At 41.3% G+C, this 16,556-nt stretch overlaps 1 protein-coding gene across 3 annotated transcripts in view; it reads right to left on the reverse strand.

Annotated features, from left to right (window-relative positions):
- Window positions 1-16,556, reverse strand: part of RIC1 (RIC1 partner of RAB6A GEF complex) — a 107,074-nt gene that overhangs the window by 64,526 nt on the left and 25,992 nt on the right. For all 3 annotated transcript variants that reach the window (XM_088476582.1, XM_088476583.1, XM_088476581.1), the window contains exon 3: window positions 7,390-7,469. In XM_088476582.1, the coding sequence (XP_088332708.1) occupies window positions 7,390-7,469 (80 nt within the window). The remainder of the gene's footprint in view (window positions 1-7,389; window positions 7,470-16,556) is intronic.

Consider the following 16,556-nt stretch of genomic DNA (forward strand, 5'->3'; position numbering starts at 1 on the left):
TTCACGGTATGAAAATAATTTGGGTCATGCAGGAGGAACAGCCAGGCCTGACTACTTTTGTGCCCTGATTCAGTCTACTGGAAGGAGTCTATCATCCAGACAAAATTCAGGCACAAAGGATAAAGAGGATTCAATTTCATTATTTTAGTGATGGAGCATAAATAAAATGACAAAAGCTTTTCCTGGTTGAGGGGATAACTTTAGACCCTACTATTCATCACTTTAATTGGTTTATAGATACTAGGTAAAACAATGACCTCTTATGCAGTAGCTGTGACCTCCACCTGATGGACAAAGCTAGAATGATTGTCATTCTAGATTGCATTTCAATGGTAAAGACATTAAAACGCAGGAGAGCCCAATCGCCCACACTTCATTTAAGCCGTTTCCTGCATTTAAGAGTACATAAGCCACATAAAAGAGGCCAATGTTCTCCATAATATACTCCCAGTGAGCGATGTGGATACAGCTGAATTCATAAGCTAGTGTCTAAAGCTGGGCACACACTAAACGATTGTGTACCCAGCGATGTCGCCGACGATCCCAGCACTGATGGGCCGACATATTGGGCAGTCCGTACATACTGGACTTTCTGCTGCCTGACCATCTGATGTTTCGGAATCGGCCATATTGTTACAAATATGGTTTATTGTGTAGAGCCTTTAGAGATTCAGAAAACACAACTTAGGGAAAAATGCATTACATTTAGGGCCGTATTAAATTAGCGGCGAAAAGCAGTTTTCGACAAAAAAGTTTCACCGATGACGTAATTTTGCCAGCGGAAACTTATCCCTATATTCAATTGTGGAGACTTTTTCGCCGGTGTGGAAACAATGCAATGAACCCGGCAAAAAAAGTTTCACCTAAACATAGTCGAAAAAAGTGCAGAATTGGGGTTTTGGGGTGCAGAGATCCGGAAATCACTCAGCACCGTTGGGATAGCCCCCCAAAGGTAAACTGTCAAAAAAATTTTACAAAATACTTAACACCCCAAAAAAGCACTTTCATTTTGGGGGCGAAAAAGACCAAAGTTGGGGGACAAACTTAAAACTATCGAAATAGACTCCAGAGGGGTCCCCAAGTATGCGCCAGGTGTTTTTAGGATTGCAGGTGCTTGCGGAAGGTGTTTTTTTAAAAAACTTCACATTAGTAACATTTAAATATGTGAACACTCATTTTCATGTACCCCAAAATATTGCTTAATGCCATTCTTCACCACTTAAGCATAGACACTAATAGCAAGCAATTGAGAACACTAAAGTACCCAGAATAGCTTTATTAGGTGCACTAGGACTCACCTATGTTAGTGCAGCTTTTCAGGGGGCGGGGGGGGGGGGTACAGGGTGTTTTTCCCATTTATGACAGTACTTTGCTTGGTCTGAATTCGCCGGGTGCCACTTTCACTGATTTCTAATTAAATACGGCAAAAAGCGGCTGACGCGCCCGATACTTTCCGCATGGAAAACCAGTGATGTCAGCGAAAAGTCCGGCATGCGAAAAGTTTGACTTTTCGCACCTAATTGAATACGGCCCTAAAACACAGAACAACCGTTTATTTAACACTCCATCCACCACATCTTTGTATAATGAAGCTTGTTTCCTAACCACTTTACCTTCATGTATGCACTGAAACTATGTAGATGCTTGTTGCATATTATGTTACTAAGCATATAGTGATCGTAGCACTACAGTACATTCTTTTGGCCTCCCAGATAGCACAACACTGCAAACTGTATTAGCTCAATAGGATGACAACACGTGGAGCCTTTTTACTAGTTGGTGAATCTAGCATTACATTTTATGTTACAGTTTCTCATCTGTTACTGCTAAATGACAGTAAACAAATGTTGACACTATTTATGTCAGGAGAAACATACTACAGGTATAATCTTTTCACAGATGGCTATTTGCCAAGGAGACCAAACTTGTGTGGTTCCAGCACTGGAGATCTAGCTAGAATTAGGCATAATACACCAGCCACTGCTCCTAACATGTCTATTTTATTCTTTCCTACGTTTCTGGCTTTAAAAAGCCCAATCTGTTAAAACAATTACTAAATATAAATCTACACTTGGATTATTGAAGAGCGCCTTGCAACTGATTAAATGAATAGAAAAATAAAAACGTGCTTTGCTGTTGTTCTGGAAGCAGAGTCTCAGCACAAAATTTAGGGCAATTTGCAAAAAGGAAACCAGGAAAATTATATGTAGAGCTTAGTGGGGTGTTCTAGTAAAGTTATAACTTGACCCAAGCCACTTGTAGCCTTCCTTACAAAGAATGGCTTCCTCTCATTAGTGACTGGTATGAATGTTCTGTGCTGCGACATTCCACTACAAAGCAGCACTCCATAATGCACAATCCTGCTGCTGCCTGTACTGCACAGGACCCTACTCTGTTCCAACCTATAAAACTGCCAAATATACACTTGCAATATTTCTGGACAAACAAAATGATCAACCCTTGGGGAATTAAGATATTAGAGCCACACTTGCTCTGATAATGATAACAGAACACCATTCTTTACTTCAAGTTTTCTAATAAAAGGAGGGGAAAAAAAATAAAATAAAGGTAGTTCTATATTGTGTTTGCTACTGTAACTGGTTCCAAGGGTGGGACAACCAAGTGCCCTCAGGCTCGTTAGTCTGTTGACCTCTGTACAGGTAATGTGAAACTGGGGGGTAGAACTGCGCTTGTTAGCCAGGGGATGGTGTGTTCTGGTACGAAGTGCTGCACCTTTGTGCGGGAGTACCGTTCCAGTTCAAATTGGAATTGGGGTTTTAAGGTGCGCTCTACCTAGATGTGGTGGTAACGACTGTTGTGTTAAAACGGGTGAGTATGGTGTGGAGTGACTGGGTATGGTGCGAGTATTGCACTGCTGAGCAGTGTGGATGGGAATGGTGCTGCGATAATAATGGTGCAATGGGAATGGGAATGAAGATGGAAATGGTGGAAATTAAAGTGAAAGTGAAACTGAAAATGAAACCAACCAGACACAGATGTAGGGGCCAAATCTTTTATTGGAGTAGTCACAGTGCTGCTCCGATGAAGTCCTGGGCAGGTGGTGGATGGGGATGAGACTGGGGAGATAGGTGGACCTTTTCAGGGGGCTCCTTACCGTGCGGTTCAGTGACCAGCACATCACCCCTGCTGGACCTATGGTCGACAGTCTAGGAAGTCTCGGGTGGTGGGGGGATGCGGTGAGTGGGTCAGAACACCTGGGCGGCGTCATGCGTGTAGGTGTTTCAGCCGACTGCCCGTACATTTGCTGCAGAGGCCACCGGTGACTGACAGCTCAGCTGGCGGGCACATGTAAATACCTGCCCAGTTTTGACATCACCATTAGCAAGTGTGTATGCACTCACCAATCGTCAGATAGGATGGCGGATCGGCTGGATCCGTTGTCCTAATGTGTACTAAACTGAAACACATAAAAGAAGCCAAAGAAACATAGACCCGTATTCGATTTGAGGCGAAAAATCAGCTTCGGCGATACTTTTCGCCGATGACTTAATTTTCGCCTGTTTTGACTTTCCGTCATATCAATTTGGAAGACTTTTCGTCTAGGTGGAAAGTCAATGCAAGTTTCGCCTATGAATAGCAGGCGGAAAAAAGTGCAGAATTTGGATTTTGGGGTGCAACGTTGCGGGAACCCCCATGCAGCCTTCAGACAGTCCCCCAAAGGTAAAATGCGTCAATTTAAAAAAAAAAAAAAACACTTAACACCCCAAAAAAATCACTTTCAATTTGGGGGAGAAAAAAAAAAAAATGTCGGGGACAAAGTTAAAATCTAGCGAACTTGACTCTGGGGGGGTCCCCAAGTATGCCCCAAGTGTTTTTTTTTCCATTGCAGGGGCTTGCGGAAGGTGGATTTTTTATGATTTTTTTCAACTTAACTTTAGCAACATTAAAATATGCTGACCCCCATTTTCAAGTAGCCCAAATTTGCTGGGATAAGTTATTTTCTGCAAAAAATACTCCTGAATACTATTCTGCACCACTTATAAAAAAAACGCTATTTAGCAGCTATTGAGCCCGTTTAAAAACACCAAATACCTTCAGCAAGCCAAATCAGGGGTAACCATAGCTAACCCCCATGTCAGTGCATCTTTTGGGGGGTGTCAGGCTGATTTCCCCAAATCTGACAGTACTTTCCGCCTGTTCAAGTTTCGCCGGGTCCCATTTTCGCCTACTTTCAAATTGAATACGGGGATACGCGCGATACTTTTCAGACTACAAAACATGCGATGTAGGTGAAAAGTCCAGGAGGCGGAAAAGTATTGCGGGTCCGCTCAAATTGAATACGGCTCATAGTGGGTAGTTAGAAAATAAAGCTGCATGCGACTAATTGCATACAATTAACAGCAGTCACAACCAATCTAACAAATTGGTACTAACAACACTTCCTACATGGGAGACCGCTATAAATGTAAATATTCTTATAACATTGTGTATAATTTAACACAGAAGTCATGTGACCAATTGTGGGTCATAAGTGCAGTAGTCCAACTAACAAAAAAGGGAATAACATGAATTCATTTACAAATGTGTACAGATGTTGACCTAAAAGTAATTTTTTTTCTGTAAATGACAGTGTATCAGAATGTATGCACTTTCCCGTTATACTTTGTTTAGTGTTCTGCTTATGAAAGCATAATTAAAATAATTGCAGAGGTAAGAAGAACATTAATCAGACAACAAAATATCCGCATGAGTGAGAAGAAAGTTGCTACAGTCTATACAGAAGAAACAAATGCTTCTGCCCGTACAAGTGGCAGATGAGAGAATCAGGGACAGGCATGTTCAGACAAAACAAAGCTCTTTGAGAAGCATACCACACTACTTTTTATCCACTAACTATCCTTTCAGAATCAAATTCCCTTGGGCTATACTGTACACACCTGCACAGTGTTTTATAGAATCTTTATGCATGAGGGTGGTTCAATAAGTAAGGTAACAAGACCTCTCACGTGTATAATGTTCTCCATTTCATTCTAATTTCCCACCAGGCCAGAGCAGGTAGAATAATGCTTCCCCTTACGGCCATTAGACTGCGCCTCATATCAGTCATACTGTCCCAACATCAGCAGTAAGATGGTGGGGCTGGCGAAAACACGCTCAAACACTGAGGTGCGTAGCGCGATCAAGCACATCCACTACAGATGACCATTTCTGCCGCATTGAAGGAGGACAGACGCTTTCCAGTTAGTGATATTGCTGACGAACTGAACACCTCAGTGGGTACTGTACACATCATTCATGAGCAACTGGGGTACACAAAACAGAGTTCACACAGGGTAACAAAGCAACTCACAGAAGTTCACAAAACCTGGAAACACGCATTGTCCCCACCTTCAAAGGAATTCAAAATAACTCCATCAGCAAATATGGTAACAGCGACCCTGTTTTGGACCCACAAGGGCATGCCTCTTGTTTATCTCCTCACCAAGGGAAATACTGTGAATGCGGTCCGCTATTGTGACACATTGAGCCAGTTGCAGAGGGCAATTCGTCGCAAATGCCCTGGGTTGCTGCATGATAATGCCAGTCCACACTGCGTGAGTTGTTCCAGCGCTACCATTGGGAGGTACTGGATGATCCTCCCTACAGCCCTGACCTGGCAGAGTGATTTCCATCTCTTTGGACCATTGTAGAAGCACCTGGGTGGAAGGAAATTCGCAACCAACGGTGTAGTTCGGCAAGCAGTCATGCCCTGGCTTCAGGCGCTTGACACTGATTTCTATGCTGGAATAGATGCCTTAGTGTAACGTTGGCACAAATGCTTAGACAAGTAAGGGGACTATGTGGAAAAATAATCTGTAACAAGGACATACTATTGATTATACATATATGTACGAGTTGAATAAAGTTACGCAATGAAAGGTATTGTTACCTTATTTACTGACCCACCCTCGTATTATCATTGCAAAAGAATGATTTGGGAACGTAAGCTTCCATTACATTCATGATTGAAGTGGACGTTACTAGAAAGAGTGTAATGGTGCATACACACGATCAGATTTTTTCTTCAGATATGGACGATAACGATTTAAAAATCGTTCAGTCGTTCATATCTGAAGGAAAATCGTTCATATCTGACATGCCTGAACGATGGACGATCAACGATGCGCGTTCCCGTTTGTCAGATAACGATATCTGACATCTGATGGGTTTGCAGTCAGACTTGGACGATTCCATTCATTTTAATGCAGTCAAAAATCGTTCAATCGTTCAAATCGTTCAAAACTTTGGTCAAATCGTCCAAATCGTTTAATCGTTCAGTCGTTCATCTGACAAATCTGACAAGTCTGACAAATCTGACCGTGTGTACGCTCCATAAGTCACTATTTTTTAAATGTGAACATTGGTTGAGGAAAATGTTTTTATAAATTTTACTAGTTCTCATCAAAACATTCAAAAACATGTTCTCAAACTAGATTAAGATGCAAAAAGAAAGATGTAAAAGGATGAATGTATGAGGAAAATACAAGTTGTAACCAGTAAGTTAATGTACGTTTGAGTATAACATTAGCTATTTTTCTTCAGTCTGTGCTACACAAACATTATCCTCCCCCTCTGTTTGCTATAGTCAGAACAGCATGAAGCAGAGTGCAGATAGATGTGAATGGAAAATGTTAAAACGTGGTGTGTTTTGGGGGTGGAGGAATGAACACCTTGTGCTCAACACAAGCAGTCTTATATAGGATTAGGAGACACCAGGGTAGTAATCGGCCTAAAGGATAATACAGAGTGGATTAGTAATGTATTGTGGGGATTTTCTGTTATACACGGTTATAAAATGCCACAAAAGGCCACAGCAGAGTGTCAAATATCTGTAACAATTGTCAGATAAGATGCTACCTTGACTGGTATTTATTTTTCCTCAGTTAACATAAGTGGCTACAGACCTCTTTTCCCTAAGACTGCAGTCTCAATTCACAGTTTCTACATACCTTCATGCTGACGCAATAGGCTGAGGAACAACCGTGAAGCAGGCATTATTACACCAGTATGTGCACTTTTGTTGGTTTAGTGATGACAAATAACAGAACATAACATTGATGAGCTTAAAGGTATTGTTAGCCACTTAAATGGGATTGGTTCCTATCACAAACTACAGAATACTTTTATTTGCAACACATACAACTGGGATTGCTTATACAATGATGTTAAAAAGAGTTTCTTTCACTCCTTGTAACCATTAGAAAAACAGAACATACTATTCCCAATAGCCAGCTCAAAGCCACAAAGGCTCAAGCATTGGCACTACAGAGTTGCAAGTATTTGCTTTTTTTGGTTAGCCCTTGGAGATATAAAGCAATTGCAGCCATGTAAACATGAAAATATTCAAAAGAAACACACACACACACACACACACACACACACACTTACTTTGGATACATTGGTTCATATAAATACTTGTCCTCTCCTGCTGGAACAATATCAAAAAACAGCATATACCCATTGGCAGTCTGGAAAAAGAAAAGAAAAATATGATTGTACAGCAATTTCTACATATAGATTTACCTACATATACAGCATCTGTGGTACACACTGTACAATCTCTAGCAGTCAAATCCATGTTAAAAAAAAATCTACTAGGTTTATTATTATAAGGGAAAAAATAAGGACAGTGATCTGGAAATTTTTTTTACATCTATTGGGAAAAAATGAAAAAAAAAAAAAAAAACTAAATAAAATAATGGGTGGTATTCTCTTGAATCAAACACAAGACTAGAGCTGTAATAAGTGTTGCAATACTTCAAAGGTTATTGATTTCATAACTAGTGTACAAAATATTTTGCACCTGTTTATAGATCCATGCACAGATATCTTCTTCACCGATTACAACTTCTCCCATGTACCGTAAACTGAACCCTGGGCCGACCTTACATTCACTTTCCATTCTGTATCAGATGTACACTGTGTATGACCACTTTTCCAGCACTTTTCAACTGAAGCTCTCTTATTTGAAACTTTTGTTATCTCATTTGCTGACAGATGACAGTCTAAAGCTGTGCCAGCACATGGATATAATGCATATACAGATCTGTCCTTCCTAGTCTATCCTCCATGCGTTATGAGTTGCGCTACACAGGATGCATGAGAGAGTTGCCGGCTCCCATGTGTCTCGGCTGAGCCCGGGTGTCTTGTCGTCACAAACGCAATGTGAATAGGACACACAAGCAGACTTTGCTGAAATGATATGTGGCATGTGTATGTTCTGTAAAATTATCACAAAGGAACGTGGTGTGGAAAACAGCGACAGTCACACACAGAATACACATGATGCATATCATTTTAATAAACAAAGTCAGCTTGTGCACCGTATTTGCATCATATAGTAAATAAGACGCACATGCGGCCACTAAGACACACGGAAAGACGCTTGGCATGAGTATACTCGCAAGGGACTACAGTAGGCGCGACTAGAAGGGCTGTTTATATCGACTGCAACAACAATGACTGAGGACACATCTGTATGTTTAATCTGCTCAACTACAAACATTGATTCACATAAGTACATACAGACAATTGTCTTTGAATCTGAAATCTTCACCACAATTGTGATCTCAAAATTGTGGTTTAACAATACCACAGTTAAATGCTGTATCACATTTTGGTTAAAAACAGATTTGTTCTCCTAGGCAGGCCAGGCTCCTCTAGTCTGTTATATAAACTGTGCACAAACTGCACATGGTGGGGGAACAGAGAGAGTCAGCATTAAAACATAGGTGTCAGCAAGAGAATGTTGGTCACAATGCAGCTTTATTTCTGTTTGACAATCTGTAGTCACACAACAAAGCTAAAAATATCTGTGTAGAAAAAAATAAATGTTTCTAAATAAGATTTTAGATATACTTTGAAGAGTGCACTTTATGCACAATCTAAACCAATATTGTCACTTTTTAACTTCAAAAGAACTTGAATACTCATTTTGTTGATTAAGAAACTTTTGCAAAGAAACACTTAACTACCTTCACAGTCTGGATAAAATGTATTTACAACAGAAAACTATTTTCATAATTTGTGCTTATGCGTATTCGAGGCCCAACCAGGACAAACTCAGAACGTCCGAGTGTGCTACACCAACTCCTACATACTAGATGTACAACGGTTGCTCCCATGAATAAACAATATACTGAAGACTGGTAAACAAGAAAAATAGTCTCCCATTGTCACTTATACATACATTCTAAAGTCTTCCTATTAATGAACTGTGATGCAAGCAGTTAATGTGCAGAATACTGCACACTTGGGATATGCGACGGACATACTCGCCCGATTCTCTCTGCATTCCATTACAGCATACATCATTCTCATTGCCCAGGAAACTTCCCAAACTTACCAGAAAAGTCTGAACAGCACAGGGCAGAAAGTTTCTATTTTATATATTGACCAATCACATCGGTGAAATAAAACAACCAAAAATGACAGTGTGAACATAATTACATTTGCAGGGCGAACTTAAATGTCGTCCACTATTAAAGGTGAATGGGATAAATAAAACAAAATATTATATGACACTATGGATTTACAATATCATGTGAGATAGTTTTACTGATAAACTACTTAGTAAGAGCTCCCAGGATAAAAGTTTTCAAGTCAGAGAAGCAGAACAATTAAACTTAACAAAGGAATGTAATTTTATTTTTGCAGAATATGCAAATTGTTATAAGAGGTCATCTCTATGAAAGCATAATCCTATGACACTAACACACATTTTCTGTAGCTGCACATACAGTCTTGCTGCACTGTGTGACCTTTCAGTTCCCTGCCAGACATACTGGGTGATATTATAAAGCTGTTATATTAGAACAAAAAAAAAGTCCTGCTGGCCTGAACAGAGAGAAAGCCTCCTACAGCTATGAATTAGTAAGGTTATACAGTCTGTTTAAGGCTTATTTTATTCTTGGCTCTTTGCTGAATAACAGGAAACCTGCGATGGAAAGAAATTTGAAACCCTCCATTTCTCAGCTCCTCAAGTTTTGCAGCTGTAGCTCTGAGCAAAAGTCTGCATGTTTGTGTATCATGTATAACCCTTACTGTGACTTCGTAAGGCTAGCGATAACACCGGCAAACTTCACTCTCTGCAGATACATCTCCTGATGTTAACGGTTTAAGAAAACATCAGATATTAAATTGTCACAAGGAAGAAAAAAAAACAACTTTATGTTCTTTATTTCAATGAGCATTTTCTGCCAAGCTTCTGCTTACACGCAGGTTCTTAAAGAGTAATGAATGGCTCATCTCCTTTAAGGAGTAGATAGTTTGCCTGAAGTTCATGACCGATGATTAGGTTGTGGCACAGCACGCCTGAAGGCATCACGCAACAAAGTGATAACTAAAACAAACTTGAGCAACAGAGGAAATAAAAAACCATGACAGGCAATGAACAAATATCTTAATCTTGAGAGCATGGGTCCGTTGCAGAGTTGAAAGCAAATCCATTTTGTGGACGTGTCTCCATTTGTGGTTGAGGAAATGTAACTGAACAGTAAAAGCTAAGTTCAGAGACAAAGGGGCTTATGCAAGAGCCTGCAAAATGCAGGCACTGGCTGTATTCTGGACAGACTTGACGGAATCTCATCAGTGCCTGCATCTCGCAGGCTATTACATAAGCCCCAGCATAATGATAAATCTGCAGGCGTTGTAGAGTTGTGCTTACACCAAGTTGTGCATCTGTTCTCAGAAAGATCTTTTGCACTGGTGATAACGGGTATGAAACAAAAATGTACAAATAGGGACACTCCAGCTGCAGAGATGCGTACAACTTAGTATATAGGCAAATATATGCATTTAGTCCATATATGCAATGTGGGAGCAATTATGGCCGTCTTGCATTCAACTCCGTATCACCCCTCATGTGACTAAATATCACCTTAGAGAGGTCCTTTGGAAGCTACTCCAATACATTCACTATCCCAGTAGGGTTAGTCTTTTATGATAAAAGAAAGGATACAAACTATTGATATTTTACCGTCTTACCAAGTCCGACAAAACTACAGTCAACTCCTTTTTACACAGTTCCCAATGCAGTATTTGTTGTTAAATTGGCTCTAAAAACATCATTTGAAAACGTAAAATAAATCAAATTAGTTTCCATATGAAGGCAACTCAAAATAAAAATAAAAAAAACTTTTGCCAAAACCATTGGTCAGTGAAAGAATGCTGAAATGTCACACCTGAGGGTTGGAACAGGCATGGGAGGCTGAAGTGGAGACTTTGGAGGCTTGAGCCAAGACTACCTCATGTATGAAGTGAGACGTTAGAGGAAGATGGGCCCAAAGACGAGGCAATGTCTTTATTAACAACAAGTAGGAATGATAACTGGAGATAATGATACTGTAAAGATGAGCAGAATCAGGTTGGGATCGATAATGCTGGATTGTTGACTAGGGACGGAATGAACGGTAATGCTGAACTGAAGAGCTAGATCTGTTTGAAACATATAGTGATGAACTGGAGTTCTGAAAGAGGAGTTGAGATCCTGGAGTGGTTTGAGACCGATAAATGATGATGAATTGGATTTCTGAATCAGTTTGGGACAGATGTTGAATGTATTGGATGGGACCGATGTTTGTAAGTATTGAATGATATAGATATTTGAAGGTAACGAATGATACCGATGATTGGAGGTATCGGATGGGACCAATGATTGGAGGTATCGGATGGGACCAATGATTGGAGGTATCGGATGGGACCAATGATTGGAGGTATCGGATGGGACCAATGATTGGAGGTATCGGATGGGACCAATGATTGGAGGTATCGGATGGGACCAATGATTGGAGGTATCGGATGGGACCAATGTTTGATGGTATTGAATGAGACCAATGATTGGAGGTATCATATGGGACAGATGGAGGCAGTAAGGACAAGTCTCAGTGAGAAGACCAATTGGAGACTTTTTTTTTTTCTTTTTTACAGACTTTGAAACTGGATATAAAGGGCTGGGGGCTTGATTCAGCATGGATCGCTATTCTGCTTATACGCATGCAACGCAGTTGTGAAGATCAGCGGTGATACAAATGTTTGCATTCGCATTACGATCGCAGCCTGACATAAGGACACCCACTTCTCCTCACTCACATCTGTATATTTGGGCAACATAGCGAAACAACAACATTGAGTAACATCGGACCCATACACACAGTTAAGGCAGGTCAGACCTCACTCAGGAATTGCTTACTTCAGCGCATGCTATGAGATCTCAGGCTGCGTATGGTATCCCACTGGCTAATTTAAGCACACCCCTACAATGCCGTCTCAACGCACTGGCACGCCTGCATTCGCCCGACCACCTCGTCACCTCCCACAAATGGCACTTCCATGGCATAGTGATCAACAGGGCCTGCGTAGCCTATGAGATCGCAGTCCCGATAGCAAAAGGTACTTTGCGCACTGCGATGCTTGTGCAGTATGCAACATTTGGCCGATCGCGTGCATATAAGCAACTACATTACTTGCTGAATCAGGCCCTGGGACTATTCAGATACTGAACACCTACGAGCTCAGCACAGAGCTGTAACTTCAGCAAGAAGCAACGTTGTACTGGAAATGAAGTTCAGTCACGGAATGAAATTTATGGGGGTGGATCCCCAGGGATTGGATGCTACGATCAGCTGGTCTGGGAGAAGCACTCTGAGTGGAGGAAGAGCATCAGGTGACAGAGTCAAACATTGCTGCGCTCATACTATTGTTCTGGAGGGAACTCTGGCATGCAGTTTGTATCCCATCACTCTGGGGAGACACGCTGTGAGCAAGGGACAGCGGAAAGCCATCTCCATGCTCAGTGAGAGGACACTGAGCGGACAGGGCAGGAGCAGCGCAGGTAGACCTCAGCCCCAGCTGGGAGCAATGTGCAGCCTGGAAAGGCACCAGAGGGGAAAGAAAGAGGTTTTAAGTGTCCAGAGAGTGACAGCAAGTATACAATAATCCAATGTAAGACAGATATATTTTAAGTATCAAAATATTTTTATTACAATAGAATACCTTATAAATATAACTCAATGTAGAAAAATTAACACATTTTTAGATCTTTAAAAGAACCAATTCTATTACTTAAGTTACTGAATGAGAGGGAGTGGAGAGACCCACGGTGAACTGAATGAAAACTGTTAGAGATTAGACGGTGGAGGGCTCAGTCTCCAAAGCATAACGAGAGGCCTGCCAAAGGGACGAAATCCTATGAAATTTAAGGGGACTATTTAGTTTAGTATACATGAAGCGCTCATGAGAGTTTGTAGAATTATCGAGGCTAAACCAAATGGGCAATGAAGGAGCCATGCAGTGCTCTGCTATACAAACTCTACTGCTAACATGTTACCAACGGGCCATTCCATGTGAATGAATGGGACATTTGGATACATTTAAAATTAAGTCCCGTTCCATGAATAAGGTTGAATAATGAATCTAGTACTTTTTCTTTTATCATAAATTAGTTAAAGCTTAAAGTTGATTAAAAAGCAAAAAAAAAATGTTCCTGATTTTTCCTGTGCAGGACAAGCAGACCCAATGGTTTAACCACTTAACTGACTTTTTTTCCCCAAAAACCGCTCAGAAACTGTCGTTTTTTTAATGACTGAATTAGGTCAAGAACATCTTTTTAAAACTTATACAACACAATTTTTTTAAAATAATATATATTTTTTTTAAACACTGTATACCATAAAATAGCAGTTCTTCTTATTATTATCACCAATTATTTATATAGCGCACACATATTCCACAGCGCTTTAAAGAGAATATTTGGCCATTCGCATCAGTCCCTGCCCCAGTGAAGCTTACAATCTATATTCCCTATCACATGCTCACACACATACACACTAGGGTTAATTTGTTGGGGGCCAATTAACCTACCAGTATATTTTTGGAGTATGGGAGGAAACCAGAGCACCCGGAGGAAATCCACACAAGCACAGGGAGAATATACAAACTCCACCCAGTTAGGGCCGTAGTGGGAATCGAACCCACGATCTTATGGTATACTGTAATGATGGCCATTGACAGCTGTACCACAGATGGTCGATGGGTTCAACCATCAATAGAAACCATCGATTGTTTGAGACCACAGCCACTGATGTTTCATTAACATCGGTTTACAAACCATCGATGGTCGGTGGCCATTCCTAGTATAGTATCCCTAAGTGTAGGCCCTGTGTCAAGTCTTGATCGTACAGGACAGCCATAAGATAAAATGACCTACAAAACCCCTGCCGAACCCCTTTGCACCACGCTGCGGACGCCACTCAACCCCCGCACCCTGCCATGGACACCGCTGAACACCCGCAATGCAAGCCGGACCCCTTGCGCAAAACGCCAGATGTGTGTGTGTGTGTGTATATTATTAGATTGTGTGCTTTATTTTTTTCCTTGCATTTACAATGCCCGATCACTGGATCTAGCAGTGATCGGGACAGGGGCGGAGTTGCAGCCAGAAGGAAGGGTCGGGGACAGAGCACCAGGTAACCGCCTGGCCGGGGGAGGAGAGAGTGGGGTGCGGGATGGGGACAGAACAATAGCCGCAGCTGCTGCTTTTGTATCTGTCACCGGCAGCCAGTGCTGGTGAAGGAAGGGGTTGGAGAGTAGTCGGCTCCCCGGAAACAGAGCAGCAGCCGCGGCTAACAAGCCGCCGCTGCTGCTTCTATGTCACAGCCACGTCGGGGGGGACAAGGGGGTGTGGGTCCTGTCGGCTGCCCAGGCCGGGGACACAGCAGGGCAGCCGCGCCAGGAGGGAGGGTCACGCCAGCTGCCCGATCACTGATGGCCACAGTGATCGGGTCATACAGGAGGAGAATCCAGTGATGCAGAGGGGTCCCTCTAATATAGGCGGCTGCGAGAAGATTAGATTCCCGCAACCGCCCAGTGGGCATTTCTGACTGGTCGTATCAGATACGACCATGTCATGTAAAGTCCAGTCTGGTATGCTCATATCTGATACGACCATGCCAGGCAATTGGTTAAGAATAGATTAATCTAAATATTTGTGTATTTGCTCTTTGTACAAAAAAAATAAAAATTGTTTTGGTGACGGAGTGGGACATCTAGTGTGACACAAAGGAACATGTGCATTTTCATTTTCTAATGTAGCATGAAAGTCACGCAGTTATTTTATATATATATTAGTAGTAAATGTACTAAAGTATGTGTACAAAAAATTATATTATATTATGGAGTCATAACAAACCTTTTAAACTTCCTCTTGAAATACTGCTATTCATGTGCATTTGTTTCCATTAGTAGCTAGCTTCAGTATTAGCATTTACAGAAATACTAGTTTTGCCACATATCTCTTTACCAGTATTAGAAACACTGAAGTTTTTTTGGACCAAATTTACCTTGAAAAAGCAGTGAATTTGCAAAAAGAAAAAAAAAATTTTTAGTTTGGTTTCACTTTCTATGTAATGGCCCTAACATAAATGTAAATAGTTATTTAAAAAGAGATACTTATTTTATGTGAAGTAATTTGAGGGCACACCACGGTTTGTCGTGACATTTTAAAAATAAAAACAACACAATACATACCATCCCCAGATTTCTTGTGTAGATTTAAAATTATCTTAACTCCAATACAAAAATAAAAATTCTAGAAGATGCAACTTTTTTTTTTTTACATTTCAGAATAAAAAGGGTGTGCAGCCATTACTGGAAATGACGACTAAAGGCACACTAGACTGTGATGAATCGGAACAACAAATCGTTCATATCGTCCAATGTGTATGCACGATGCATGCTCCGCGGGTCATCCATATCACATACTCAGATCTTTTGTACATGCAGAAAGATCTGAGGATGTAGCTAGCAATGCCATGCTGCTGAATGTAAGCATGCCCCCCGCCGTCATCGTCAAGTGTTTATGCACTTGCTGATGCCAGCACCCCTGCCATGCCCAATAAATCGCCGGGTTCACATCGTCTAACGTGTACCTAGCTTTAGGGGAGAATTAAACTATCCCCATTAATTTAATAGGGGTCAAAAAGGGTGGTAGCCTTGGGGCTACCACGCCTGGGACTATTCAATTCCAGCCCCTTTTTCACCAGAGACCCTTTTTAACACAAGTTAAATTAACGTGTTAATGGGAGTTAACACAAAGGACGATTCAATTGTTTTCATGTTGAAGTAATTAATGGGCTTCTGTATTGCAATTCAATTGTTTTGGGCACCCATTAATTATCGTGCTCTTCGAGACCAATTAGACCTCTGAGGTCCAGGATAGGGTGTCCAAACTCCCGATTGGGCACCCAAAATCTGGACTCATCGCACATTTGTGCACGCCTCCTCAGGAGGGAGTGAACAGAAATGCCGGCGACTGAATTGCTCCGTTGGGCGTCCGATACTACCAGCCGCAGGTGAAAACAATTGCCCCCATAAAATCCGTTATAAGTTCACAGGCCTATATGTTAACAGGGTCTTAGCACTTCTTAAAAGGCTATTTATCAAGGGGGGATAATCCTCATTTAGTGACGCTTGCGGGCTGCCTTTGAGGCTAATTGAATAGCACCGGGGGTTCATTTAGCCCGCGGTAAATTACCGCAGCTAAATTAACTCCCCCCTAT

Source organism: Taudactylus pleione, unplaced genomic scaffold (genome assembly GCF_031769625.1).
Source record: "Taudactylus pleione unplaced genomic scaffold, aTauple2 ptg000190l, whole genome shotgun sequence".
Classification (NCBI taxonomy): Eukaryota; Metazoa; Chordata; class Amphibia; order Anura; family Myobatrachidae; genus Taudactylus; species Taudactylus pleione.